General features: G+C 39.9%; 1 protein-coding gene across 4 annotated transcripts in view; it reads left to right on the top strand.

The window, feature by feature from the left end:
• The window catches only part of GRAMD1C (GRAM domain containing 1C), a 43,065-nt gene that overhangs the window by 11,232 nt on the left and 6,809 nt on the right, over nt 1–25,024 (top strand). For 3 of the 4 annotated variants that reach the window (XM_015875650.2, XM_015875640.2, XM_015875669.2), the window contains exons 3-11: nt 3,345–3,429; nt 6,224–6,327; nt 7,207–7,302; nt 8,430–8,510; nt 13,703–13,821; nt 14,999–15,119; nt 18,550–18,712; nt 23,436–23,582; nt 24,409–24,527. In XM_015875650.2, coding sequence (XP_015731136.1) covers nt 3,345–3,429; nt 6,224–6,327; nt 7,207–7,302; nt 8,430–8,510; nt 13,703–13,821; nt 14,999–15,119; nt 18,550–18,712; nt 23,436–23,582; nt 24,409–24,527 — 1,035 coding nt within the window. The remainder of the gene's footprint in view (nt 1–3,344; nt 3,430–6,223; nt 6,328–7,206; nt 7,303–8,429; nt 8,511–13,702; nt 13,822–14,998; nt 15,120–18,549; nt 18,713–23,435; nt 23,583–24,408; nt 24,528–25,024) is intronic. The other variant, XM_015875660.2, reaches the window with a different exon arrangement.

Below are 25,024 nucleotides of genomic sequence, written 5' to 3'. Positions count from 1 at the left end.
GATCAAGTTTGTCTGTATTTGGGGGGCAGCACAGCATTTGGGTCTTCAAGAGGGGTAGATAGCATTAAATCTCCTTGCTTGTGGACTGGAAAGCAAAAGCAGTGGTCTCATTGGCCATGTTCTGATGTTTAAGTGAGGCTTCTGAACATAAAAGGAGAAAGGCAGTTTGTTCATAGGCTTATTTGAACGTATGACCTCAAGCACATGACAGTAACTGATTCCAGGACTGAGGAGTTTATTTGGAGGCTTGTGTGAATCTCTTAAAATCAGGTGATGTCCGAGTTGCGAGTTGTTGTCTTAGTGAGGTCATCTGACCTGTGCTCTCAGCTTTTTGTATATACTTCTTCATGTCAAAAATACAGACTGCAAATTGTCTGCTAGAGTGTAGTTTTGTGGTGTCTCAAAACAAGATCAGAATGTTAACAAACCGTATGCAAAATTATTACTGTCATTTGCAAGCTTTAAAAATGTGTACACAGCTCTGCCGAGGTTGACTGTTTGCATGCTTAGCTATCTGCAATCAAACTATTTCCATACAAGTAGCTTTTTTTTTGTGGTACCTTTGGGACAGGGTTTAGCTTAATTTTCCTCCATGGTTTGCTAAGTGGCTCAAATTGTTTGCATTGTCCACACTTTGGTGTTGTAAATGTGAAAGGACACTGTTTTTAACAGGCTTTCATCATATAAATAACTCAGGTTAGTCTTATTTAAGCTGACCTTATTTCTGGAACTTGACTTTATATGGTTGGACTCTGGTCCATTTCTAAACAAGGTATGTTAATCGCTTGGTTCAATGTCTCCAGGTAGTACCTGATCCTAAAGTAACTGCCTTTATAAAACACTCTGGATGATGCTGAAGAGGATTTTCTGCTTATGTTGTTTTACAGATGTCTGGTATATTTAGTGGCTTTAGATAAAGAATACCAGTATGTTGTTGATTGGACTTAATGGTTTGCTTAGTGATCAAATATAGCATGCCCAGAAATGCCTAAGATTATCCTGAGGCAAAGTGTTTGCCTGATGACTTAATACATGTATATTTCTAAGTTTAATTATAAGCTGCTGTTTTCTTCTGTTAAGCTTTATAGTGCAGCTGAATGTCTACCTTTCTTGTTTTAATATTTGATGGTAAGTTTTGTAACCTGGAGATGGCAACCTGCCTGAAATACTGTCGTGTTATGAATATTCTAATGGTGATATGAGAGATGCCATATTCATATAAATGCAGGTGTCTGTTTTCTTATGAAGGAAATCAGTATTCCTGGTTGTATTAAAAATGCTCCTGTTGTTTCCAGAGTCCACTGACTAATGTCTTAATCACTGAGCTGTGTGCTGAGTGCATAATAATTACAGATCTAAGTGAGCATACTCTTCATACAAAATAAGGAATAGAAAAGGTTAAAAAGCTTCAACGTGCTCATTTTTCTTATGCTGATTAGATAAGGGTTTGGCATGGGTTCTTCATAAGCATTCTAAGAGCTTCATAGAAAAGTACAATTAATAAGAGTGTTTCATACTGCTTATCATGTGACAAAGAGCCCTTGTCAGTGGTAGTAAGGGATTCTCAGACAAGCTGTAGCAAGTTTTATGCTCTAAAGAAATTGAATTTCTAAGTAAAACTCCAGATTCTCAAGGTTTGGATTCTTGTAGCTCTTGAGCTGGCTGATTCAGGCAGTGGTATAAAAGTGTTTGTGATTCTGTAATGTCTCGATTCTCTCTTCCTGGTTCATTTTGTCTTGAAACCACAGAAATGGTCGATTTCAATATAGCTCAGTTCAATATTTCCCAGTTCGGAGAAAGCTCTTCCTCCTTAAAAGCATGGCTTCATATGTCAGACTGGAAAACTTTCAATTTTCTTCTATTCTGGTGGCAGATGAGTTCTTTCCTCCTTCTCATAGTTTGAGTAGTGTTATCACAGGTTCAGACTTCAGCCTGACAGTCATGGCTATGTAATGCTCATCTCTGCAACTACAAGTGGAAACTTCACAAATTCGAGGTAGCTTCTAATTTTTTCCCATGTCTTTTTTTCTTTTTTTCCCTCTTAAGAGTTATTGGAAACAACCCTTTCTCGATGGGATGCGGTCATTGAATATCTTTTTCAGATGATCAGTGAAAAGTGTGCACTTCATAGCGTGACATGAGAAGGCCAAGAAACCAATTATTGGAGTACTCGTCTTCTATTAATACAACACTTGTAATTTCAGAAATAGCTGTAATAATACTGTGTAAGCATACAGCTTAGAAGATGGGTCTAAGATAGCTCTGTTGGTTGCACCTAAAGCATTCATTCTTCCTTCCCTTCTGGGAGAAGCACCTATTTTGTCTGTCTCCTTTGCTGCCTTTTCCATTACAGTGCTCAGAACATCAGTGGACAGTGAGTGTGTGCTCTCTGCTGGTCAGACATAAAGACTTTCTGTTATTAGAGGTAATGTGAGGTAACATTTAGGAACTCGGTATCCTTTTAAAGCAAAACTGAGTTGGTAACTTTGTCCTCGGTGTATTTTATTCACGTAAACACCTTTACTTGTGTTCCCGTGGCTGAAGAGTTGCATTCTAAACTGTGAAAGCAACCATGGATGTATCTAAAGGGTGCTGGCCAACTGATGTGCTGCAGGAGTGTGCCAAAACTGGGTGTTTTCTAGTAAACATAAGGTTATATGGTTAAAAGTGGTTCTTCTGCTGCCTCCCTTCTTCCCCCACCCAGAAAATAAATAGCCACTGGTCTTCTAATAGAAACGAGTCTAAGATATATGCCAAGGTTTGGAATGATACAGGTGCTTTAGGGGAGAATAGCAGCCATATGCTGTTAAGATTTTTAGAAAGGAAGCTTTGGCTTTTATTCCTATAGATCTAGTTATAGCAGCTAGCAAAAATCCCTTTCGTAGTAACATTTTTCCCTCAGTGGCAGTCTAATTAGAAATTGGTGTTGCAGGTGGTGTCCTTCTGTCCAGCTGGTGGCCTGTGTGAGGACCTGATCCTCTCTGTCACCTCTTGTGCTGTGGGTTTTCTCCCTCTTTACAGAGTCTATGCTAGAGGAGACTTAGCCCTGCAAAGTCTGTCTTATGTTTTTGAGTGGAATAGGTTGACATCAAGCAGCTGTAATGCCTTATAACCAGCATCTGATCTCATACAGCATGGACCGTCCTGTCCTAAATTCTGGGGAGCACAGACTTGCATAAGGGAAGATAGTTACTGAAACTTTGTCACATTTAGATGCCACTAGTTCCTTATTGCTCTTTTGATGTTAATTTGCTCTTTAAGATAAAGTTACAGATCTAGCAAGAAGATGTTTAATGGCTGAAAATAAATCTGTTTGCATAACCTTTGGCCATTCTTTGTTGCAGCTCTCAAGTTCCACTTACAAATACAGGAGTGAGGAATTCAAGAGACAGTTTTCTCATCTGCCAGATTCAGAAAGACTCATAGTAGGTAAGACAATTACACCAAAAGCTCTTGTATTAGGCTAATAATTTCCAACTGCAGCTGTACCAAGGCTTTTTTTTAATGGCATATTCAGTCTTTAGCTGAGAATTTTCTATTCTCTTATGTCTAAACTGCTATCAAATACTTGTAGGGAAAGCCAGGCCCTAAGTCCTCTCCTGTACCGCCTGCTTTCTCAAAGAGCAGACTGTTATTTGAGTTGAGAAGTGAAGAAAAATATACAGAATTATTTGATTCATTTGGGTGAGAGCTTCTTGATTTCTTTTACTACTGCTACTTCTTACTGAGTGACAAAATACCCACTGGAAGTGGTGAAGGTGTGACTGGTGCCTGTTAGTTGACAAGCTGGGAAGAAAGGGTTACTCTACAGTATCATGGTGAGCATTTAGCCTGTGGGTGAAACATGCTTATATTGACTTGTACAATGCAAGTGTAAGAACAGAGGTAGAATTAAATTCTAAGAGTGCTGGATTTGTTTTCTGTTCTTTTCAGTGTGGATGACCAACTTGGTAACTCTTGAAGCATTGTTATTGCTCATTTTCTATCCTTTGAGTGTTTGAAGAGTCCTCTGTATTTTTTTGAAGAGGAAACTAATAATGGTTGAATTAGTTGTTATAGATGTTATAAAGGCAAAGAATGTTGCTTCGTTGACCTAGTTAAGCAAACAAATCATACTTTGCCTTTAGCATTTCCTTTGCTTTCTGGAAATAAGCTTGAACCATTGCCCTTGACACCTTGATTGGTGCAGATTCAGGGACTGAAAGTGACATAGTGGGAACCTGTAATTTAAGACTCTGAAAGACAAGTGCCAGCTGTATATTTAGAAGACATAAAAACTGGTAAATGAAAGAAAAATCATGGGATATTCTTGGAAAACCAAAGACTTTTTTTTTTTACTGTCCAATATATCAAAGTTGTTCATTCCATACTGGAAAGAGTGCAAGGTGATCAGGGGATTTAGAGCACCTCTCCTATGAGGAGAGATTGGGACTGTTTGGCCTGGACAGGTCAGGGAGAATCTCTTAGATGTCAATAAATATCTGTAGAGAGAGTGGAGACGATGTAGCCAGGCCATTTTCAGCTGTGTTTGGCACCTGGGCAAGAAGCAGTGGGCAGAAGCTGGAGCAGAGGAGGTTCTGGCTGAACACTGAGAAGCATTTTTTTTACTGTGTGAGTGAATAACTACTGGCACAAGTTGCCTGGAGAGGTTATAGAGTTTCCTTCCTTGGACATCTTCAAAAGCTACATGATCTGGCTTTCTCTTCTTGAACAGAAGAATGGATCAAATGGCCTCCAGAGGTCACTTCCAGCCTTAAGTGCTCTATGGTTCTGATGGGATGGCTGCAGGGGTAGAAGTATAACTCAGAGTAGGTGTGATGAGGAGCACAGTGCAATGTGAGGTGTAGGGAAAGTCATCTGGAGAATAATTTTGGACTATAGCGTCTAACTTATTACTACTGTGTTTCTTTAGAACTCTACCTGCCTGTTTTGCTCTGAGGTAAAAAAATCAAAGGGTGACAAGTGTAAAATCCTACCTCCTTTGCCTGTAGTGTTGTATTTTATTCCATTTTTGTTTCTTGCCTTGCAGGTGAGTCTATTTGTGCTGTCTGAGCATTGAGTAACAGCTGCACTAAGAATTGGGCATTTTTTTATACAGAAGTAGCATAACTTTATATAATTTTATTTCTACTCATTTGAAGGGAAATCCAGGAGTATTTCTTAAATTGTAGTGAAAACTTTGCAGATGCATATTTACCATTAAGTTAATATGATGAGAGACTTCTGAACTTCTTGCAACTTGGACAAGAACTGTATTCATCTTTTTGGTACATACAAAATAAAAGTGATAGCTTGGAAAACAAAAAGTATTTTTCAAAATAAAAAAGGAGAAACACTTTGATACTTCTACGGTTGAAATCATCAAAGTTCTGTGTGAACAGGCGCTAATTATGTACAGAAAAAACACGGAGTAACATCTAGGTTGGAGCTTTCAGAAGTGGTCTGTCTGTCTGAACTTTTTTTCTGTATGACTAAAGGGACCTTTGGCATTTATTTCCATATGTTCACTTTAGTACCGAGTGCTTCTAAAAGTGTTTGACTCTTCAGGCTCTTCACGAAAATTCTCTCAAAGATTTAAAAGTGCAAGCAAATCCTCACATCTCAGTTTTGATCAGCAGGTATCTGATGATGGGTAATTGCATTCCAGATGAAATATATTCCTTAGTAGGGATGTTACAGCCTGAGGCAGCGTCATAATAAAAATGATAGTCAAGTGATGAAAATATCCCTTGCTTGAAGAACTGGATTGCTTCAAGCTGTCTTCTAATGTCTTAATCTGCAGATAGTTCTAGCTAGTGCTAGGATCTGTTCGGTGGAAAATTATTGCTGTATTACAACATATGAACTACTGTTACATAGGAGTTGGTGGTATAATCTGTTATGCTATAAATTGGATGTGTATCACTTTATTTAGGCTCTCTAATGTTTGACTTGTGATTACTTCTCCCATGTATTCCTACTTCTTCTCTGAAAACATAGGATAAGGCACATGGGATCAGTATATGGAATATTGTCTTTACACAGGTATTTCCATTGAGTCTGACCTTGAAGTGTTCCCAGAACAATGGTTTGGGTGCAACCCAATGCAAATCTGCCGTCAGAGTTCAGAAGAGTGAAAGAAATGAATTTTTATTTGTATTGTAATACCATTATCTCATTTTAAGCTAACATGCTTGGGTATACTGAACTGTAATAAGTGAGTAAACTTTCTCTCTATGCATAGATTACGCCTGTGCTCTCCAGAAGGATATCCTGCTGCAAGGACGCTTGTATCTCTCTGAAAACTGGCTCTGTTTCCACAGCAACATTTTCCGATGGGAGACTACAGTAAGATTTCTTAGTGTACTTCAAGCCCATTTCTTTGTTCTTGGACGTAAGGTTTGTTTGAGGGACTCTTATCCTGTCCATCTCACGCTGAGCCTGTATCCCTGAGTGGAAATGCAAATCTGTTGTGCCATAAAATGAAAGTAGTCTTGGAAATGTCTATATGCAGAAACAAGCCATGAGCCTGCTCAGTCATTCAGTATAGGAAGACATTTGGCAGTTGTTTTCCTCTGGTATCTTAAAGCTGATCTTTCACTGTTCTTTAATGATATATTTTATAAATATTTATGATTTATTTATATATATGTATATATGTATAGATAGATATATATATATAGGTGGTGGTGATGTATCAAAACATGCAGCTGTGAACACTGATAACTTAATCTCTTGAATTCTATCTGCTTTGATGAACATATTGCAGGCAACAAATAGTTTGTGTACTGAAGAGAATATAGAAATGCTCAACTAAATTCAAGCTCAATTTCATCAGATGGATTTGATGATAAATTTTTTCTGGTAGAACTGATATTTAAAAAGGAAGCCTATCCTTTTGAAGTCGCAGACTGTATGGTTTTATATAGTTGATACTTTGCCCTTCACTGTGAAGTGTTGCTGCAGGGGTGGAAGGAAAGAAGAGAGAACCGCTTGCTTTTCTAATCCTAATATGAAAGAAGAGGAAATTGCTCTTAAATTATCTTGATTTGCTCCAAATTTGGAGTGCTTGCTGTGAAGGTTAGAAATTAGAGACAACTGCCTTCACAATCTTATTTGTATTTCATCCTGGTGTTTGGGATTAAGGTTTGAGTTCTTCTTGCATGTTCTAAGACTTTTCATTGAAATTAACTTAAATCTAAAAAAAATCATTCTCTTTTTGCTTAGATTTCTATTGCTTTGAAGGATATCACTTTCATGACAAAGGAGAAGACTGCTCGGCTCATTCCAAATGCCATACAGATCGCAACAAAAGGAGAGAAGGTGAAAAGCTGAATCTAAAAACATTTGTCTTATAAATGATAATTTCCAGAACTGAGCACTTCTGGTTTGGAATAAGTAGCTTTGCCTGACAAGTTTTTCAATGTTAGTAGAATTAGAAGGCAGACCTGCAAGCTGATGTGCACAAAGGCCAAACTATCAACTGTAGCTTGATTCCAGACCCCACTGCTAACACTGATGCAGTAACCTGAAAGGGGAATTCTTGTCCTACTGGTTATCAAAGTCTACTTAATAACTAAAAATACAAGAAATGAATTCAGAATGCCTTTGAATTGGTTATTTTTGTGTTCTTATCAGATTTAAATGTTCCATAAGAAATTGCTGGAAGTGAAAGGACTGTGATACGGAGTCATGGAGAAATCTACACATAAACTACCCAATTTTATATAGTGGAAATAGTTGTTTTCTGGAACATGAATTTGGATGAAACTGAAAACTGTGATGTGGAATGCTCTTATGTCCAGTGTATGATAGCTCTTCTGGCAGTGCCTCAAAAATGAGACTTCTTGACTGGATACAAAAGAGAATTTTCTAGGATAATTCTGGAGCTGTTCTCTCTGAAGGGGCTGTGATTCCTGTTCAACATTTGGCTGTTTCCTCTCAATTTCTTCTAAAAAGATTAACTTCTTTTGTTGAGAAAGATATTTTTTTCCTCTACTGAACCAACTTCTAAATAGTTTAAAACTACAAATGGCACATCAACTTGATCTCCTGTTTCAATTATTATTTATTATTTTCACATACCATGTGAAAAGATTTGATACAAAGAGTATGTAGAGGTAAGATGGAAAGGGCTGTGGCCTTTAAGAAATAGGCATATACATCTGATTTGTTCCACTTCCCATGTGGAAGTGGGCCTAAGACTTTAACTATGTATTTGAGGGGCACAAATGGTTGCAATTGAATGCCCAGATGGGTAAGAGCTGTTTTATACTCTGACTACTGGGGATCTAACTGTTGCTTGTTAGAAGTGATAAAAAGTGTTTAATGTGAGGAATATGAGAGGAACATGCAATTACTGAGAACCTTAAGATATTTAAGGTATAAGGAAGTGTTGTGGTTTTTTTAAATAGCTACAAGTGAGCTTTTAATACCTTTTTTTCCTGCAGTTTTTCTTCACATCATTCAGTGCAAGAGACAGAAGCTACCTCAGTATCTTTCGCTTATGGCAGAATGTGTTGTTGGATAAGGTAAGCTTCTAAGTGCTGATGCCTGTGGCTAAATAACGAAAGAATCTTTTGTAATATCACAGAATCACAGAATTGTAGGGGTTGGAAGGGACCTCTAGAGATCATCGAGTCCAACCCCCCTGCCAAAGCAGGCTCCCTACACCACATCACACAGGTAGGGAGCCTGTGCTGAGCCCAATATATGGAGATGCATCTTGAGAGGATGAGAGACTTTCCTGAAGAAAAAATTAACTCTGTCTTGACACAGAATTCTAACCTCATGGTCTCTTTTACCTCCTTGCACTTCAGGTTACAAATCAGCTTCCTATCCTTTTCTCCTGTATACTGCTGTGTATTGCATTGCTGGTTATCTTTGAAGATAGGTTGCATGCTTCTCTAAACTAACTTAAGCAGATATTGGTATGTATTTCTTTCAAGATTTCTATGGCTAACTTGTAATCAAATGAGCAAGCACCTTTTTCAATGAAAACTTTCTTTTCCTTTTAGGGAAAAAAAAAAAGAAAAAGCCAAAAGTCACCTTCTCAGATAAGATAGAACCTTTGCCAGCCATTCAGTGTAATTCCCATGACCTTGAATAAAGGAAACCAAAGTAGACTGAATATTATGGGAGTGTATTTTGGCAACTCCTGCTTGTTAGGTTGATTTATATTTCAATTTGTGGGCACATAAGCTAATCTTTCTAAAAATGTACTGAGAATTTTGTTGCAGAACATCAGTGTCAGTAATGCAGTTTTGGAAAACCATCTCCTTCCTGTTTATGGCTCTCATTGTTTAAATATCCCGATGTATTTGTAGTTGAACACTGAAATATCTATATATAAACTCTGTAGTGCAGTGGTACCCAAAGGCTTAAAGCTGTTGGACGACTTATGCAGTTGCCACAAACATTTTTGGTTAAATGAGTGTTAAGGCAGCCCGGAGGCACTTGTGTAACCAAGAGCTGAAAAGTAAGGAAAGTGCCAATTAAGGCAAAATGAATCTGTTTATGAAAATCTTTACTGCTTATTCAAACTGAATCAAGTTATGGAGAGGCACTGAGTAGATGAGCACATGCCCTCATCACGGGGACAGTATACATTTGAAAGGTATATCTTACCTCTGTGGATCTGGTGTGGTATGCAGTGCTGTGAGCCTGGTGTTTCTGGGATGTAGTTGTCAAAGGGATCCTGTCGGAATCTGTGAGGTTTGTGACAACATAATGATCTTTCCGGAACCATTTCCAAAAGGATGTGGTTTTAATGTTTCCTCTAATAGCAGCTAGATGTTTTAAACCCTATGGATAATATGGAAAATATCTAACAGTCTGGGCAATTACATGGTATTGTTGAGCTATGAAATAAAATTATTCATGTCTTGCCTGTAGTAAACAACTAAGCAATTGTCACAGTGCTGGTTTGCGCCACCTGATGGTAGATAATCCCAGAGTTGCAGATTTTGATCCTGAGGTTTGGAATTGCGTGTGCTTCAAGTCATGTTAGCACAGCAGTTAATTTCAGTTGCTGGCTGTGGCCTCTTCAGGACTTCCTAGCTGTTGAGTTTGTATTACATGGTCTCGCTTCTTCTGAAGAGTGACATACCTGCTTTACCTGATGTACTCTAAGCTTTTACCCCCTGCAGAACTTGTCAGGAGGGTCAGCATGCTCTTTACCAGATCTCCATCTTGTGGCCATTTTGCCTTGTACTTAAGTGTCATGTTCAGAGACAGTTCAATGAGTAGCCTTCTGTGAAGTCTGCCTTTTTGATTAGGAATTGCTCTGTGTAGAGGAAAGACATGGAACAGCATGTAGCCATTTACTCTAAGCTTAATTAGGCCAAGGTGCTGATTTTCTTCATGTTCTGGTAAGGATTCCTGATCACTTTAGCTGAGCTGTAGCTCGTAGCTTCTCTGTAGTTGATGCCCTTCAGCTTTGGTTCCCTTTAGAATCAGTGGGTTCCTTCCTCTTAAGATGGCACTTTTCTTTTTAAAATGTCCATGTGAAGACTTCTGTTTGGGGTGTGGTGGAAAATCCACATTTAATTCCTGTTGCAAAATGTAGTTAAAGTGAATCTTCTAGGGTTTGTTTTTTTTTTTCATTGTTTTTGAAATGCTTCTGTTTGGAAGGGGAGCATCATGGAAAATAAGGAATCATTAATGTAGGTCTGGAAGAGACATGACACCAACCTTGATAAAACAGATAGCAGCTTTTACATCCACCAAGCCTTTAAATAATGCATCAGTTTATTAAATCAGCCATGATTCCTGCTTTGCAACAGGCTTTCCAAATTGGCAGAAACAACTTTAGTAGTTCTTGTTAGCGATAGAAACAGCAATGACATTCATACTGTCTCTTTATTCTCCTGAAGTTCATGGATGTCAAATATCTCCTGTTTGAGAGAGAAGGAAGGAATTACAATATAATTCAGCAGGTTATTCAAATTCCAAACAAACACAGTGTTCCTTATTTCTAATAGAACGAGATATTAACTCAGTCTCAATTCCTATGAGTCCTTTTCCCTAGAGTTGGATCGTTATTCTTCTCTATTCCTTTGCTTTGCTGGGTAGAGATTTGCACCAGTCTCCAGGTACTGAAGCAGATATGACTGTGAGTGTGAGAAGGGATCAGAACTTTAGTTGAACTGTGGTTCTTGTGGCAAACATCCTCTGGGGCACCAAATCAACCAGCTTCTAAGGCTAAGTTTTGAAAAAAGTCTTGTTGAACTTTTGAATTCAGCAGTAGGTTGTTTTAGAGATCAAAGAGGGCTCCGGTCGATTTCTGACCTTTGTGTTCAGGCAGTTTTAACTGAACTGAATGTTCACTGCTACCCTTTGCCATTGTAATCAAGAAATTGGGCAAAATTCCATGTAAGAGTTGCTTGGTCTGAGAGTGTGTTTATGTGTGTGGGGTGTCTCTAGATTAAACCTTTATGGAGTATCTTGTCTTTACTTTTGCAAAGAGGGTAAAAATCAGTAGCTTTGCTTATGGTGTTTTGTAGGACTGCCTGTTTGATGCCACCGCTTTGACTGGTGTGACATGAAATATTGATGCTGTGTTCCAGGTTAAAAGGAATTGCTTCTTGTAGCCTTTCTTTTTTTTTGTATGCAAAGAACTGAGAAATATTCCAGCGCAGACCATCACCTTGAGTGGGCAGAGTAATCTGGGTTTAGTTTCAGCTTTACAAGGTTCAGAGCCGTTCCAGACTGCTTCTGCTCAGAGACAGAAATCTGAGCCAGAAAAGCCATGCCCTCTTTGCCTTTAGAACTAATCTTTTCTGATTATAGCAGAGCAAGTCTGATTTGAAGCTGGGCTGACTGTTAATGACTTACTGTATCTAGCTGAGCTGGAAGTAATTGAGCAGATTGCAAGAATCCTGTCTCTAGAAACAGAAGTTAGTAATATTGACGTTTTAAAACCACAGGAAACAACTTTATAGATTCCTAAAATGCACAGCTCATAGTTTTTCTTCTTTCTGTGAACCACCGAGTTCCCTTTCCAAGGGCAGGCTGATATGCCTGCAGACTGTGCTGATGAGCGTAGTGATGCTTAGCCATTGTCAGGTCTCTTAGGACTGGAAATAAGCTGGAGAAGGGACTGGGCAACAGGATGAAGGTGGCCTTGTGCCTGCCATTGAATCTCTGGTGGAGAGGTGGGCTCTCTAAGGGTATACCTCAGTCATATTTTAAACACAAGTAGGCATGGTCTGTAAAGAAAACAGCTGAATCACACAGTGTGTCCCTGGAAGGAAGGTGAGGCAGCTGGTGCCGGCTGTTGGGATCCGTGCTCTCTAGGTGCGTGTTCAGTGTTGTACCGGGACAAAGGAAGCGTTACAAGTAAAGGCGGTGATCAGTGCTCGAGGAAAAGCCCGTCTGTCCCCTCGTAGAGCAGCCGAGGCCGCCCGTGGCTTCGCGCCTCCCCGTAAGGGAGGAGGGCGAGGGGCCGCGCGGTGCCGGCCCGGGGGCAGCCCCTGCGGCTGTGAGGCCGGGCCCTGCCGCCGAGCAGGAAGTGGGAGCGGGCCGGGGTGGCCCGGGAGCGGCGGGGAGGAGCCGGCCGGAGGCTACGAGCCCGGAGGGTGAGGGGGGGAAAGTGCCGGGCTGTGTTTGTCGGGAGGGGCGTGCGTGTGGAGCGGGGCCGCCACCCGGCGTGAGGAACCCACCGTGTGTAGGTGAGCGTTTACTTTGATGCCTGCGGAGCGGCCTTTTTTGGGTGGCTAAAATTGCAGGTAGTGTAACGCTGCAGGCGGAGCCAAGAGGTGGAGGGGATCGTTTAAAAGCCCTTTAAATAATGCACGAGTATTTAATGTGATCATTTCATGCAAATAGTAAGCAGACCTGTGTTACTGCCTCATTAGCATGATTCTGTTCCCTTGATCAATATGGATCGTGACTGTGGCACATTTTCCAGTGCGATGCCAGTCTTTGACTAAATACCCCAACAACAGTATTGCTGTATTTCCTTTATTATTATTTTATTATTATTATTTTTATGTGGTTTTTTTTATTATTTATTTTTGCCTTTTCCTGCCAGAAAAAGTGGACTTTGAAACTAGTTGCTTACTTTGCTGATATGAGTTGGTTGTAACACTCACTTCCCTAACTTTCCTGATGTTCAGAGGGAGTGTGGAATTCATGGAGCTTATAGGGAGAAGAGTGGCCAGCTGTGAGACACGGTATTTTACCTATGGAGCTTGTAGCAGTGTGTCCCACCTGCTGCCCTGGGCTGCTGACTGAGCTAGCACTGATGTCTACAGTGACTGCTAGTCTCTTGCTGCTGGTAGAGTGGTCTAAACATCCTGAGGAAACAGGTGTGGATCTGTTAAGTTTGTCTGGGATCAAAGGGGGATGAGTGACTGGCTGGCTGTTAGCTACTGGTTTTGTGCCACGTCTTGTGAAACTCAGGAGGGGGATGCTTTGAAGGTATTTCTGAAAACGCTGGTGACAGATGAAGTTGCAACTATGAGCATTTTTTTTTCTTGAAATGCTACTTTTTTAATGTCTAGTGTTATTGGTTGAACAGTGAATGGTCGGTGCATGGAGTAGATGGGAGTTCAGTTCCCCAAAATGCTGAAATCTAATCTTGAAATGTGATACCTAAATGCTTGCAGACCTTGTCAGAAGTGAGGTTAAAGGCTGTGGCGTAATTCAAACTTCTTACTGTTTTACCTACTGTGCCTTACTGCTCCATAGCGTAGTTCTTAACTAGCTCGCTTTCTTTCAGAGGCTGACCAAGCAGGAATTCTGGCAGCTGGTGCACCAGAGCTATGGCACTGAGTTGGGCCTGAACACCGAGGAGATGGAGAGCTTCCACTCATCATCAGAGGACAATGGGCAGTGTCGGTAAGAGGAGACTATAAAGCTTATTGATATACTCATGGGGAAGTAATGTTCTCTTACTTATTATTATTATTTTCTTTAGAAACTGTTTTCCAGAGTGATCCTGTAGCCTTACCTGAAAGGTTAAGCCCAGAGTAAAATGATGCAGAGAACTGCATAAACTTAATATGCATAAAAACTCTATTGTGTTCATTGTCTAAAAGAGGAACGCTGCTGAGGCCCCTTACAGAGGGAGATAGGAAGACCTTGTTGCCCCTGGATCTGCCTGGGGGGAGGGCAAGATAGCTTAAATATCAACTTTTTCTCCTGATAGTGTTTAGTCAGGATCTATATGCCCTTCAACAGGTTGGAAGGGCTGAGTGGAATAGAGCTATATCTGCTGTTCAAACACTTTTCCTCACTCCATGGAGACTGAAATGCTTACTTTGTTGTCCCTGTGTCTCAGGTTTTAGCTTAATTTATGTACAATAAAATAGCCAGGTTGAACTAGAAAGCTAGAAAAAACTAAATATAGATATCTTTCTGGAGCGGTTTTGTTGATTTATTGGAATAAACATGACCTATCTTATGAGCAGTCTGTGTAATTGTAACAGTGGAGTTTTAATTTTGTATCCATACATAAATAAATACGACTTTGTAAACTTGAACAATGTAACTTGCATCTCTTTTTCATTCCTGCATTATCTGAATATATGTAATAAGAAAATAGATCACTACAAGCTTCAAAAAATGTCCCATGGAGTATTTCCTGCGTTTTATGTGTCTAAAAACATAAAAATAAATAAATGCAGTACTTTGCAACTCAAGAATAATGGATGCAGGAAAAAAGTCTCAAAGTTTCTTCAGGCACTTTCCAAGTTTGCTTAAAGCTACCTCTGTTTCTCTGCGCAGTGCGTGCTTTCTGTCTCACCTGTGCTTGGTTTTTACTAACAACGTAGGCAAAAGCTGGATTTATTGGGGTGATTATGGTGAGTAACATGGCTTGAGAGGTAAACGAGGTAGATGTGGGATGAATGAGTCGGTAGCTGTTAATATTAGCAGAATAACTGTGGTGTGAGTGCAGAAATTGCCCATGAGAAGGTTAAAATGGAGATGAGAATTGCATTGTTCATTTTTATACAAAGCCATGCTTCTATACTTACTGTGGCTCCAAATATATCTTATTTCTTCCTTTGGACAGATCCAGCATTTGTGATGAACCTGGAGAAAGGGATGACAAACTACCTAAAACAGTCGGTTTAGTTCGGGAATCCACAATTCAAGCAGAAGGAGAATCGCTCAACAGACACGCGTTGTCAGGTGTAAGTGCTGACTCAGTCTTTCTTGCTATTCATAACTGATAAGATATATGCTGAGCTCATCTATCTGTAAGCATAAGAATGCATGGGAATTACAATTTGTGGAATTCGTTGGGAGTAGCCTTAAAGGTTTTCACAGCAGAAATTGGATATGAATACTGTCAGGTTTCAAGAATATATTTGGGAAGCAAACTTCAGGATAAGGTAACATTGTTGGTGTGAGTTTCTAATTCACTGCATAATGCTGAGGTTTAGGCCTTGGTCTTCCCTGCTGTAGAAACAAAACTAGTCACGTTTTATCCATCTTCCTATGCACACTTTGCCTTTTTATGTAAGTGCTTTATGAAAGTAGTACTTGAGTTAACTTCCAATGCTTTTTTGCTTGTGCTATTTCTATTTAATAAAAACTCCTTAAGACTCTTATGCCTGCTATACATGAAGATTATTAGAGGGTAAGTTATGCTGTCTATCCTCGCCTTCAGAAGTCAGTTTTCTGTTGTAAATATATGAAACCTCTCTTCTTTCACTTTATCCCCACTTAATTAAACTTGCAGAGATAATTTAGAAAGCAGGAAATGAAATTTTAAATAAAAGAACCCCAAACAGCCTTGGTTAGGGTGAGTTTTCCCCATCCTTTGTGTTAATAAAAAACTGAACAAACACGGGTATTTTGTAGTGTGGAATAAATTTGTAAGTATAATTCTCTATTTGAGAGGGCAGATGCTTTAGTAATGGTATCTGAGGTGTGCACAGCATTTAGTGTGGTTGCTGGGGCTACTATGTGCAGTTACAGTCCTAAAAGATTGCAGGCATTTTCTCTTGGTTAATAGATACCCCAAGGGAAAGATCAGAGAAAAGCAAACAGAGCGCCAAAGCCTTTCACTGTTCTCAGATCAGCTACTTAGTTGCTGTTTCAGCTTTGTAAAAATTCAGAGGGAAGAAAGGAGATGCTTGTAACAGTCCTTATTATCATACAGTTCTTTTGGCTTTTGTTACTTGGTAAAACTCGTTTGGGCTTTAAGTAGGCTTTGAATAGTTCAGTGGAAAAGCAAGTTAGCGGCTAGAGACTGATACCCAGCAAACAAAACAGGTGTTAGTTTGTAAGGTGTTAAAAGCTTAGTTGCTGTGTAGATGGCTGTCCCTGAGCCCTAGGAGTCTAAAACAAGATTTTTTGGAGAGCTGAACAAGAGGCATGGGATGACTGGATGCTGCCGGAGTTGTGACTTTTTAGAGTAAGTAGAATTACCCAGGTAACCTTGATATGTACTTGTTTAAATCATATTTGCACAAGAACAAGTCATTGTAAAGTAATGGCTCTGCGTAGAAAAGTGTTTTGTTTACCTTCTAGGTGTTGCTCCCAGAGATGTTAGTTGCGGGTGCTAAATCTAATTGGGAGTGTAGGTAAGCAGGAGTGCCCAGGGATTTGACCCGTGAGCAGGGTTGAATTCTAGGATTCTTTTTTGAATAGTCACCCTTCAAAGAAGTTATCAAGATCGCTGTTTTACATTATGATTAAATAAATGCGTTTAGTTTACTGTTTTAGTGTAGCTAAAATACCTATTGTTTGTGTTAAACATTTGGTATTTCTCAGGAATGCCAAAGTTCTCCCCACAGCATAGGATTATCGCAGATATTGTAGAGGCGCAAGGGCAGTAAGAGGAGAGAGGGCAGTGCTTAGAAAGCTTTTATCAAATATCATTGCACTGATGATGCACAGCATAATTGCCTTCCAAAGACTGGAGAGAGAAAAAGGCTTAACTCCTTCCTTACTGCTCTGACAGACAAAAGAAGACCACAAGCTCTCTTCAGAAAGAGATCTATACTAATTAAGGGGTTGGCTGGCATTACTTGAACCGTCTTGGAAAAAGCTATTATCAGTAGCTGTCTGTGGTTGATTAAATGAGGTCTGTGTAATACCACTTGTGGCATGTCTGTTTCTCTAAGTGCAGGCCATCTCTGTATGGAAACCACCTTCCTCCTACTCTTCTTCGGAAGGCTCTGTAAGGTTTTCCCTATCGTGTAGCCTTCTGTTGGTAGGTCAAAAACAGAAATGCATTGATACAGAGCTCAGCGGCAGTACTGAACGTTTCACCACTACTAGCTCCTTTTGCTTTTCTACATGTGTTGGTAGAACGTTATCATTGAAATGTTGGTTACTATCCTCATCCCATTGTGTTCCCAAGTATAACCTCGGGCATGTAGATCCTTTCCATAGGAGCATTTGTTAATTGGTTGCCTTTGCTGATGTAATATTTTTGTTGTTGTTTGACCTTTAGGGAATATTTTTGCTCACTCATCCTGTGGCTGAATTTGCATTTGTCTGTTTTCCAACCGCGCACCTTCTGCTAATGGTCCTCTGTTGCACAAAATAGTAAATAGTCTTTCTTTAGAAAAAAGTCAAGTAGTACAGGAAGAACATGATGATTATTCAAGCAGCGGATGCTCTTAGTTTTGAGTCAATGCTGAATAATCTTTTAAGGATGATGGCACTGCAGATTAATTGGAGCTACTCAGTTAAGGAAACCTCATTTAATACCATCTGTGTGCTACTGCTTGTGGGAGCTTTACCGTTCTTGATCCCGGTTCTTTTGCTGAATGCAGTAGGAGGGAGCTTTAAGGGAAGGTTTAGCGTGAAAACTAGGACTCTTAAACAAGCATTTTAAGTGGCAGGCAGTTTGAAATACCCAAACCTTGTGCTTGTGGTTTCACTAGCAATTACTTCTCAAACTGTGCGTGCAAGCTTAATGCCCAGTAACTGTAGTTCATGATTCAGAGCTGCATCATTGAATCAGTGGTTGATACTGTGGGGCATACTCTGCTTCTGTATTGGAAATGGCAGATGATGCTCCACTGCTTTACTTCTAGAAGTACCATTTTATAGGTAAGATGACTCTATGCAGTTTTTTTGTTTGATTTTCCTTTATGTAACTTTTTGCTTTGTTAAAAGGTGATGAAGCCCTACAAAGTGAGAAAGGTTTTAAATATTCAACTGGGGTGACCAAATGTTAGTGAAAAAGGGATATTCCCTACCTGCTTCATTGTGCTTCCCCTTAGGATTGTTGGACCCTCTTCTAAAATGGTAGAAAAAACAAATCTGACCAATAAGGAGTAGCTATGTTAGATTAATGAGTTTGTAAATGCCAGCACTGATGCAGGGAAGGGAACTGTATAGGGAGTAAACTGCCTCTTTAAGGTGGCTCTTGGTAAGACAGAGCTGATAAACGTCTGGTTACCAGGGCGAAGTGAAAGTCTGAGATAAAGAGTAAGGGAAGGTGGCTGAGGTGGTGGAAATTGGTGCTTGACTGTGTGGTAACTGAGCAGGTAGAATTTGTGGCTTTGGTGGTATTGTTTTTCTTTCAAAATAACTTTCTCTTTTTTCAGTAGCCTATGATTATTGCTTTTTTTTTTTTTTTTTCCTGTTGCTTTTTTTCAGGTGGAAGAGTCTCTAAGTGAGAAACAAATAAAGAAGAGTCCTCTTCCATCTTCAGAAAGAAAATCTGTTAAGCTGGTCAGAAGCAGATCTTTAGAGAAGTCCTTGGATCTCAATGAGAATGAAAATCTCCAAGAGAAGAGCAGTGCCTCAGATAGTGAAGAAGGTAATTTGTTTTTTAACTCTTTGGAATCCATAAGAGGGCCTAATTCTTGTCCCCTCTGTCGCACAGAGTAAGTTGGAGAACTTTGATTTTGTTGAGCCTTTTCAGTGTTTCACAGAGCTGCTGAAAATGTCTTATGCTGGCAGGAGGAAAAAATGGTTGGAGGTGTTTAAAATGAACATTTTTATTATACTTTTTTTTCCTTTGGTGAGTAAAAAGTTGTTAATATCTTAAATGAAAAACTTTGGCAACGTGATGTTCACTTTTCATGCTTTCATGGGTGTGAGAGGTTTTGCATGTCCTAGGGAAAGAGTAAGGCCAGAGCGTGCCTTGCACCCAGACTGGATGACAGTGACGTGTGTGCAAATGAAGGACAGAAGAGCTCAGCTTCGGAATATGTGGCTAACTTTCTTTCTTATGCAGAGAAGGAACTTTCATCACCTGTTGGCAGAAAGTTCTGTCTGAACAACTCCACATCTTGTTTTTTCAGAGTCGACAATTGAAGGTGCTTGCAGATGCTGTTAAATTGGGATCAGTGGGGTATCTAGGAAAGCTTTCAGAGTAATCGATTGAATTGGCCCACTGTCAAGTTGTGATCTTTGCCTGAGGACATATTTATATTTCAGTTCGCTTTCCTTTTGCTCACCAGTACTGTTTCTGTTTTCTCGAGTTCAAATTCAACTCAATACGTGTCAAGCTGTATCATTTTTGTGAGTCTGTGTATTTGAGCAATTTGCTGCTTAATCCTGTACATATTTAACAAGCTTTACAGGTTGTTTACTCAGTCTCAGTTGTATCCTGTAAGGCTGCAGAAAGCTTCAGCCTTCTGGCGTTGAGATATTTTGCAGTTTTCCTGTTGTCTTTGTACTCTTTCAGCCTTTGGAGTTTTTTTATAGTAAAGGTATCCAATGAAATGGACTGAAAATAGCAGCACAAAGACAAGAGGACTGTGTGCCTAAGTGATAGCAGCAAATAGCAGCTGCCATCCCTGCAACTGATGTTGAGCAAAGAGAGCATAAGAAACTGGAGGTGTCTCTTTAAAAGAGAACTGAACTTACACTGCTTTTATTTCTCCACCCTCCCCCAGCATATGTCTCTTTTATTCAGAGCAGGATTTTCAAGTTACACAGCATCAATCTTTTCTCACAGGTTCCCTTCTTCATGCCTAGAATTTTTTCCTGTCTGTTTCCTATCGCAGTTGCCCTATACTTTTACAAGGTGAATTCCTTCATGCAGATGAAATTAGCTTACCCACACGGCAAAGGTTTACCCATGCAGTTAATCTCTCTTGTGACCTGGCAAATAAGGTGAGAGCAAATTCAAGGCTGTTATTCTCTAATTTCAGGCTCACCTGACACCCGGAGATGGAATGCCAGAGCCTTGGCAAGTAGCTCTCTCATCCTGGGCAATTTTCACATTGCATACTAGGAAAGGGAGTCTAACCCTGTACACCACAGGCTTTGCTACCTGTATCGTGGCACTCTTGTTTGGTTACATAGATTAGTGTGATAAAGTTTGAGTCGTGACAAACTCTTGGCTGAACTAGAAGTTCATATCTGGAGTCTCAATTATATGTTTCAGAAGATAAATTTTAGCTCAAGCACAGAATATGTATTACCAAAATAGAAGCAGCAGATTCTGAGTTTCCTCAAAGGATTTCTTTGTATATAGAGTTTCTACATGCGGCTACAATGCTCAGCAGCATAAAATACTTTATACAAAGAAGGGAGCAATAAGATGCTGGGAAACGGTCTTCTGTGGTAGAAAGCATTTGCTGTGTGTGGGGACATCATAAATTCCTGATCTTCTTGAATAACTGTACATACTGTTTTGTTTCTATGTGTATTAATAGCCACCTCAAACGCATGGTCTGCAGGAGAGCATAACTGCTTGTGCACTAACACTGTGAGATGGGTGCAATGGTGGTTGAACTTCTCCTGCAGATAGGGGTACGTGGTGCAGAAAATGTTGGAAATAGTTTGGTTGAAGTTATTTCAGCCCTGTTCTTTTCAAGAGGTGAAATTCTGGATATACAGCCTTGTATACAGAAGGGTAGTTGTGTTGCCTTGTTGACACTGTAATTAAAACCCTGAGAGCACATGTTCTGTTGAATGTATAGCTACTAATAATTTGTTGCTTAGGTGTTTGGAGAGTTATCTGTTCTGAAATATCTGAGGATGAGAGGTTTAAGTTTTATCTTGTGAGCAGGAAAAAGATAGCAATATTTCTCAGTACTTCCTCTAAGTTAATTTAACACTTTGGTCTTTTAAAATATAGTAGAATTCTACTATAACGCCAAACACTGCTACACAATCTTTAAATAGGTGGTGTCTGGAAAATGTTCCGTCTAAAAATTGGCCTTATTGACTTCTATTGAAGTGGGCCTGTTTTAAGTCTTTGACCTGCACATTATTCACACAGTGTGCAATTTTCCCCCTATTCCCAGGGGCACCGAAATCCCAGGCAGTGCCAAGAGCTGTGTATGTACTTTATTTTTTCCCCTGACCCTCCCTCATCTCCACAGAGTGAACAAATTAGAAGTCTCAGTGATTAGTTGGATAGCCTCTGTTCTTACTGGTTCAGCTTTAATTTGCTTGCAGCATGTATTTAGCTTCACAAGCTGTTGGTTATTAGTGGGAAATCAATGAGCAGGATTTTCTTTCCTGGGCCATTTTCCCCCTACTCCCCTCCAGTTTTCCATCTCTTCCTTGTCTCACACTGCAGATGTTTTCAAACCTCTGCAATCCCTGGTGCGTAATGGTTTTACATGCAAACGGTATTTCACAAGCTTGCCTTGCAGTGATGGAAGTGACCTTACAAAGTGCAAGGCGGTAGTGGGGGAGGGAGCAGGTTTGCTGTCTCTATTTAGAACAAGGATACTCAGGGTAATATTTGTTTCTGGATTTTTGGGTCCCTGGGATCCTAACCCGCAGTCAGAGTAATTTCATATTATCTTACCAGACAGTATCTCCAATTCATCTATAAATGTTTTCAGTGTGAGAGAGTTAACAGCTGGTAATTGCATACTGCTAAGGGGTTAGAACAGCACTGAAGGCTAAGGGATTAGACTGATATTTTTGCAAGAAGATAAATGTTTTTATAAATAGTATTTCTAAGCCAATTCTAGGTAAATTGCTTGACGTTGCCTTGGAATTGTGATAAATAAAAAGTAGGTATGTTTACCTATGAGTTAAACCAAAGGAAACAGACAAACATGCATTTCTATTTGTAGCAAAAGAGCGTATTTGAGCTGTGTGTTCTGTCCAGATTGCAAGTGTGTAACGTACATACTTATTCTGTAGTTATGTTGCTGTTTGTGCTCACTGCTTCGTGGAGGATTTCTGCAGGTGCTCTAAGAAGATGAAAGTGACTTGTCAAGCTCTCAGTACCTGCACTGACCAGCTGCTGCTGGTGTGGAATTCGGGTGTTAATACATGCATGTTTCAGGCCATCACAAGGGTGTCCAGGCTGTAGGTGTAGGCAAACCAGCTAACAGAAATTCATCCATAAGTGAAAGCATTATGAGACCCGTGGATGCTCTTTAGCTTGAGCCTTAGTATAAGGAGGAGAGATTCATGCTTAAAGTGAAAAATATTTCAGTAGCAAGGTACAGACCTTAAAGTAATAAAAAGATGGTCTTTGGATTAGCTACTGTCTGGCTCCATATGAATTAGCTGATGCATAGTAATCAATGGAGGCATCAGCACATCTGAAGCTTCCCCTCTCTCTTAGCAAAGGGTGGGAAGTGGGGAATGCTTTTTGTGGTAGGAGGTCTGCAGTGTTGGGGCCTCGTTAGCTGAGGTCATGCAGACAGTTTGCTTTGTGTTTTGGCAGGTTCAGCTCTGAGGGGAAATTCTGAACATAAGCTGAAAACTGAAGCTGAACTTCTAGCTACCTGCTACCTTTTCTGGGGACATGTATATATGTAATGGGGACTTCTAGCAGGCTAGAAGCAGTGCTAGAGCTGAAGTCCACTCAGAGTCAGAACTGGTTTTCCCTGAGGAGTTCTGTTTCGGTACTTAGTTGATGTACTTGCATTTATCAATACTGACTGCTACCAAATAATAGCGATTTAAGTGCTGTAACCTTAGCCTATGGGCACTTTGTGAACTGTAGCATGATATTCAGACTACCTTTGCATTGTGTGCTGGCAATGACCTTTGCTTGCTCTGGGTGTTTATTTATATCATTTGAAAGGTTAGGTGTCCTATCTTTCTTTTGCTTCCATGAGATTTATTGTCAGGCTTTTTGGTGGGGATGGGATTTTAGGCTTTGTTTGGCTTTTTCTTCTTCACTGATAGCTGAGGATGGACTCTTTTCTAAAGCATAAGCAGACTAAGTTGGGGTTGGCATAGGAAACTGCTTTCCCTCCAGGATAACAATTCTGTTCTGTATGTTTTGTGAGAGTGGCTGAAACAGGCACAAAGCAGAGCCATTCCAGGAACCAACAAGCAGCAAGTGATAGGACCTTGCGTTGTTGATTCATCAAGTCATTTGTATAAGGAAATAGTGAGAAGTGGTCTAGAAAACCAGCTCTTGACTTTGCTCCTGAAAGCCATCTCATTACAAAATGATGTGTTGCTGACATTTCTGGGTTTCTGGGAATAAAAAGCAATTACTGATGCAAGATTAGAAAGGATTTGAGCTGTAATAAAGTTTAATGCTACGAAGAAACTTCATAATGTTGTTGTTATTTTTTTAACCTGATCCCTCTGCCTTTCTGTAGCAGTGAAGGAGGCTGCCTCTGAGAATGATCTCTATGGGAGACTTTTTATAAACAGAGTTTTCCACATCACTGCAGACAAGATGTTCGAAATCCTCTTCACCAATTCTCACTTCATGCAGAGGTTTCTCAATTCCAGGAGCATAGTAGGTAATGTACTCTTCTTCCTTCTGTCCGTGTTGCAGTTTACCCTGAAAATTTCAACCTCTGAGAAATGTTAAGGAGAACTGAGTTGATTTTTATTCCTCCTGCTTTAAAAGAATTTTGCAGCTCTGTATTTCCTCTGTGGAAGTAGACATTAAAAGCTAGCTTGTTTCTGTAGATCGATCGTGCTTCTGAATTAGAACTTCATTTAATGGTGTTTAAGAGGAAAAACAAAAAAAAAAAGCCCTGCACTTGATGCCTGAATTTTGAGTAAGATATTAAAAATGTTGCATTCTGTGGGGTATTTCTGATTCCATTGTGTCCCAGAAATAGTAAAATCTGTATTGCTGGCGCACAGATGAAATTATTGCAGCCTCTTAAATGTTACTTGCAGGCTTTAATTTTCCGGATGAGTAAGCTTTATTCATTGAGATAATAAGGTAAGAAAACTAAGTTAAAAGGGTAATATTCATTCAGTATTAGCTTGGAAGGCAAAGTTGCAAAAGCTTTTGAATATTGCTAAGTGAATCTATTGAACTTCCAAGCAGATGGGAAACAGCACGTTTTCATTTACTTGCTTACTCTTCTCCGCACCCTGAGCCTCTTTCATTAGACTCAGATTCAGCTACTTACTGACTCACTTTTTGCTCAGTTAGTGAACTACAGTTTTCCCTTTTCCTGGAGGAATAAAGAAAAACTACAACTAACTGCTTGAAGTCTGCTTTTATTTTCCCTCTCTGCACTGTTCTTAAACTGCAGTTTAAGGTATGACAGGGCAGAGATGATGCCTTTTGGGTGACCTGCATGTGCATTTGCATAATTTGTCATTTAGATGCTGTATCAACCCCTTGGAATAGAGATTCCAGTGGCAATCAATTGAGGACTTTGACATACACTGTAACAATTAACAATCCACTCTGTGGGAAGTTTACGACTGCAACTGAGAAGCAGGTACTTGTCTGTATGTGTGTCTGTTTGGTGCCATTTGAGCAAAGGAGAGCTGTACAGTCTGTCAGATCTGATCATGGGCTGGAGTTCATTGAGCTGAATGTGGATCTCCAATTCAAATGTAATATCTCAGAAGGTGTTCTTTTATCCCTTTCACTATTACTGAATAAGTACTGATTAAATCAAAGGGGCATTTGAACTTCAACATGGCTGAACTTCTACTGAAAACTCTGGGGAGAGCAGTGTTGACCAGTTGTACGAATTAGAGCAGTCAGAAAAGATGAAACAGAGTGCATTCAAGAGTCCAGTTCTGGGCTCCCCAGTATGAGAGAGGGTGGTGCTACTGGGAAGTGTCCAGTGAAGAGCTAGAAGATAAAGGGTTGGAACAGTAATTCTATGGGAAAAAGGCTGAGAGCACTGGCACTGGTCAGCCTGCGGGAGAGAAAACTCAGGCAGAATCTTGTTGATGTACATAAATACCCGAGGGAAGAGTAGTAAGA

Source organism: Coturnix japonica, chromosome 1 (assembly GCF_001577835.2).
Source record: "Coturnix japonica isolate 7356 chromosome 1, Coturnix japonica 2.1, whole genome shotgun sequence".
NCBI classification, from domain to species: domain Eukaryota; kingdom Metazoa; phylum Chordata; class Aves; order Galliformes; family Phasianidae; genus Coturnix; species Coturnix japonica.
Note: the sequence above shows the minus strand (reverse complement) of the source record. Positions and strands in the feature narration are given on the sequence as shown.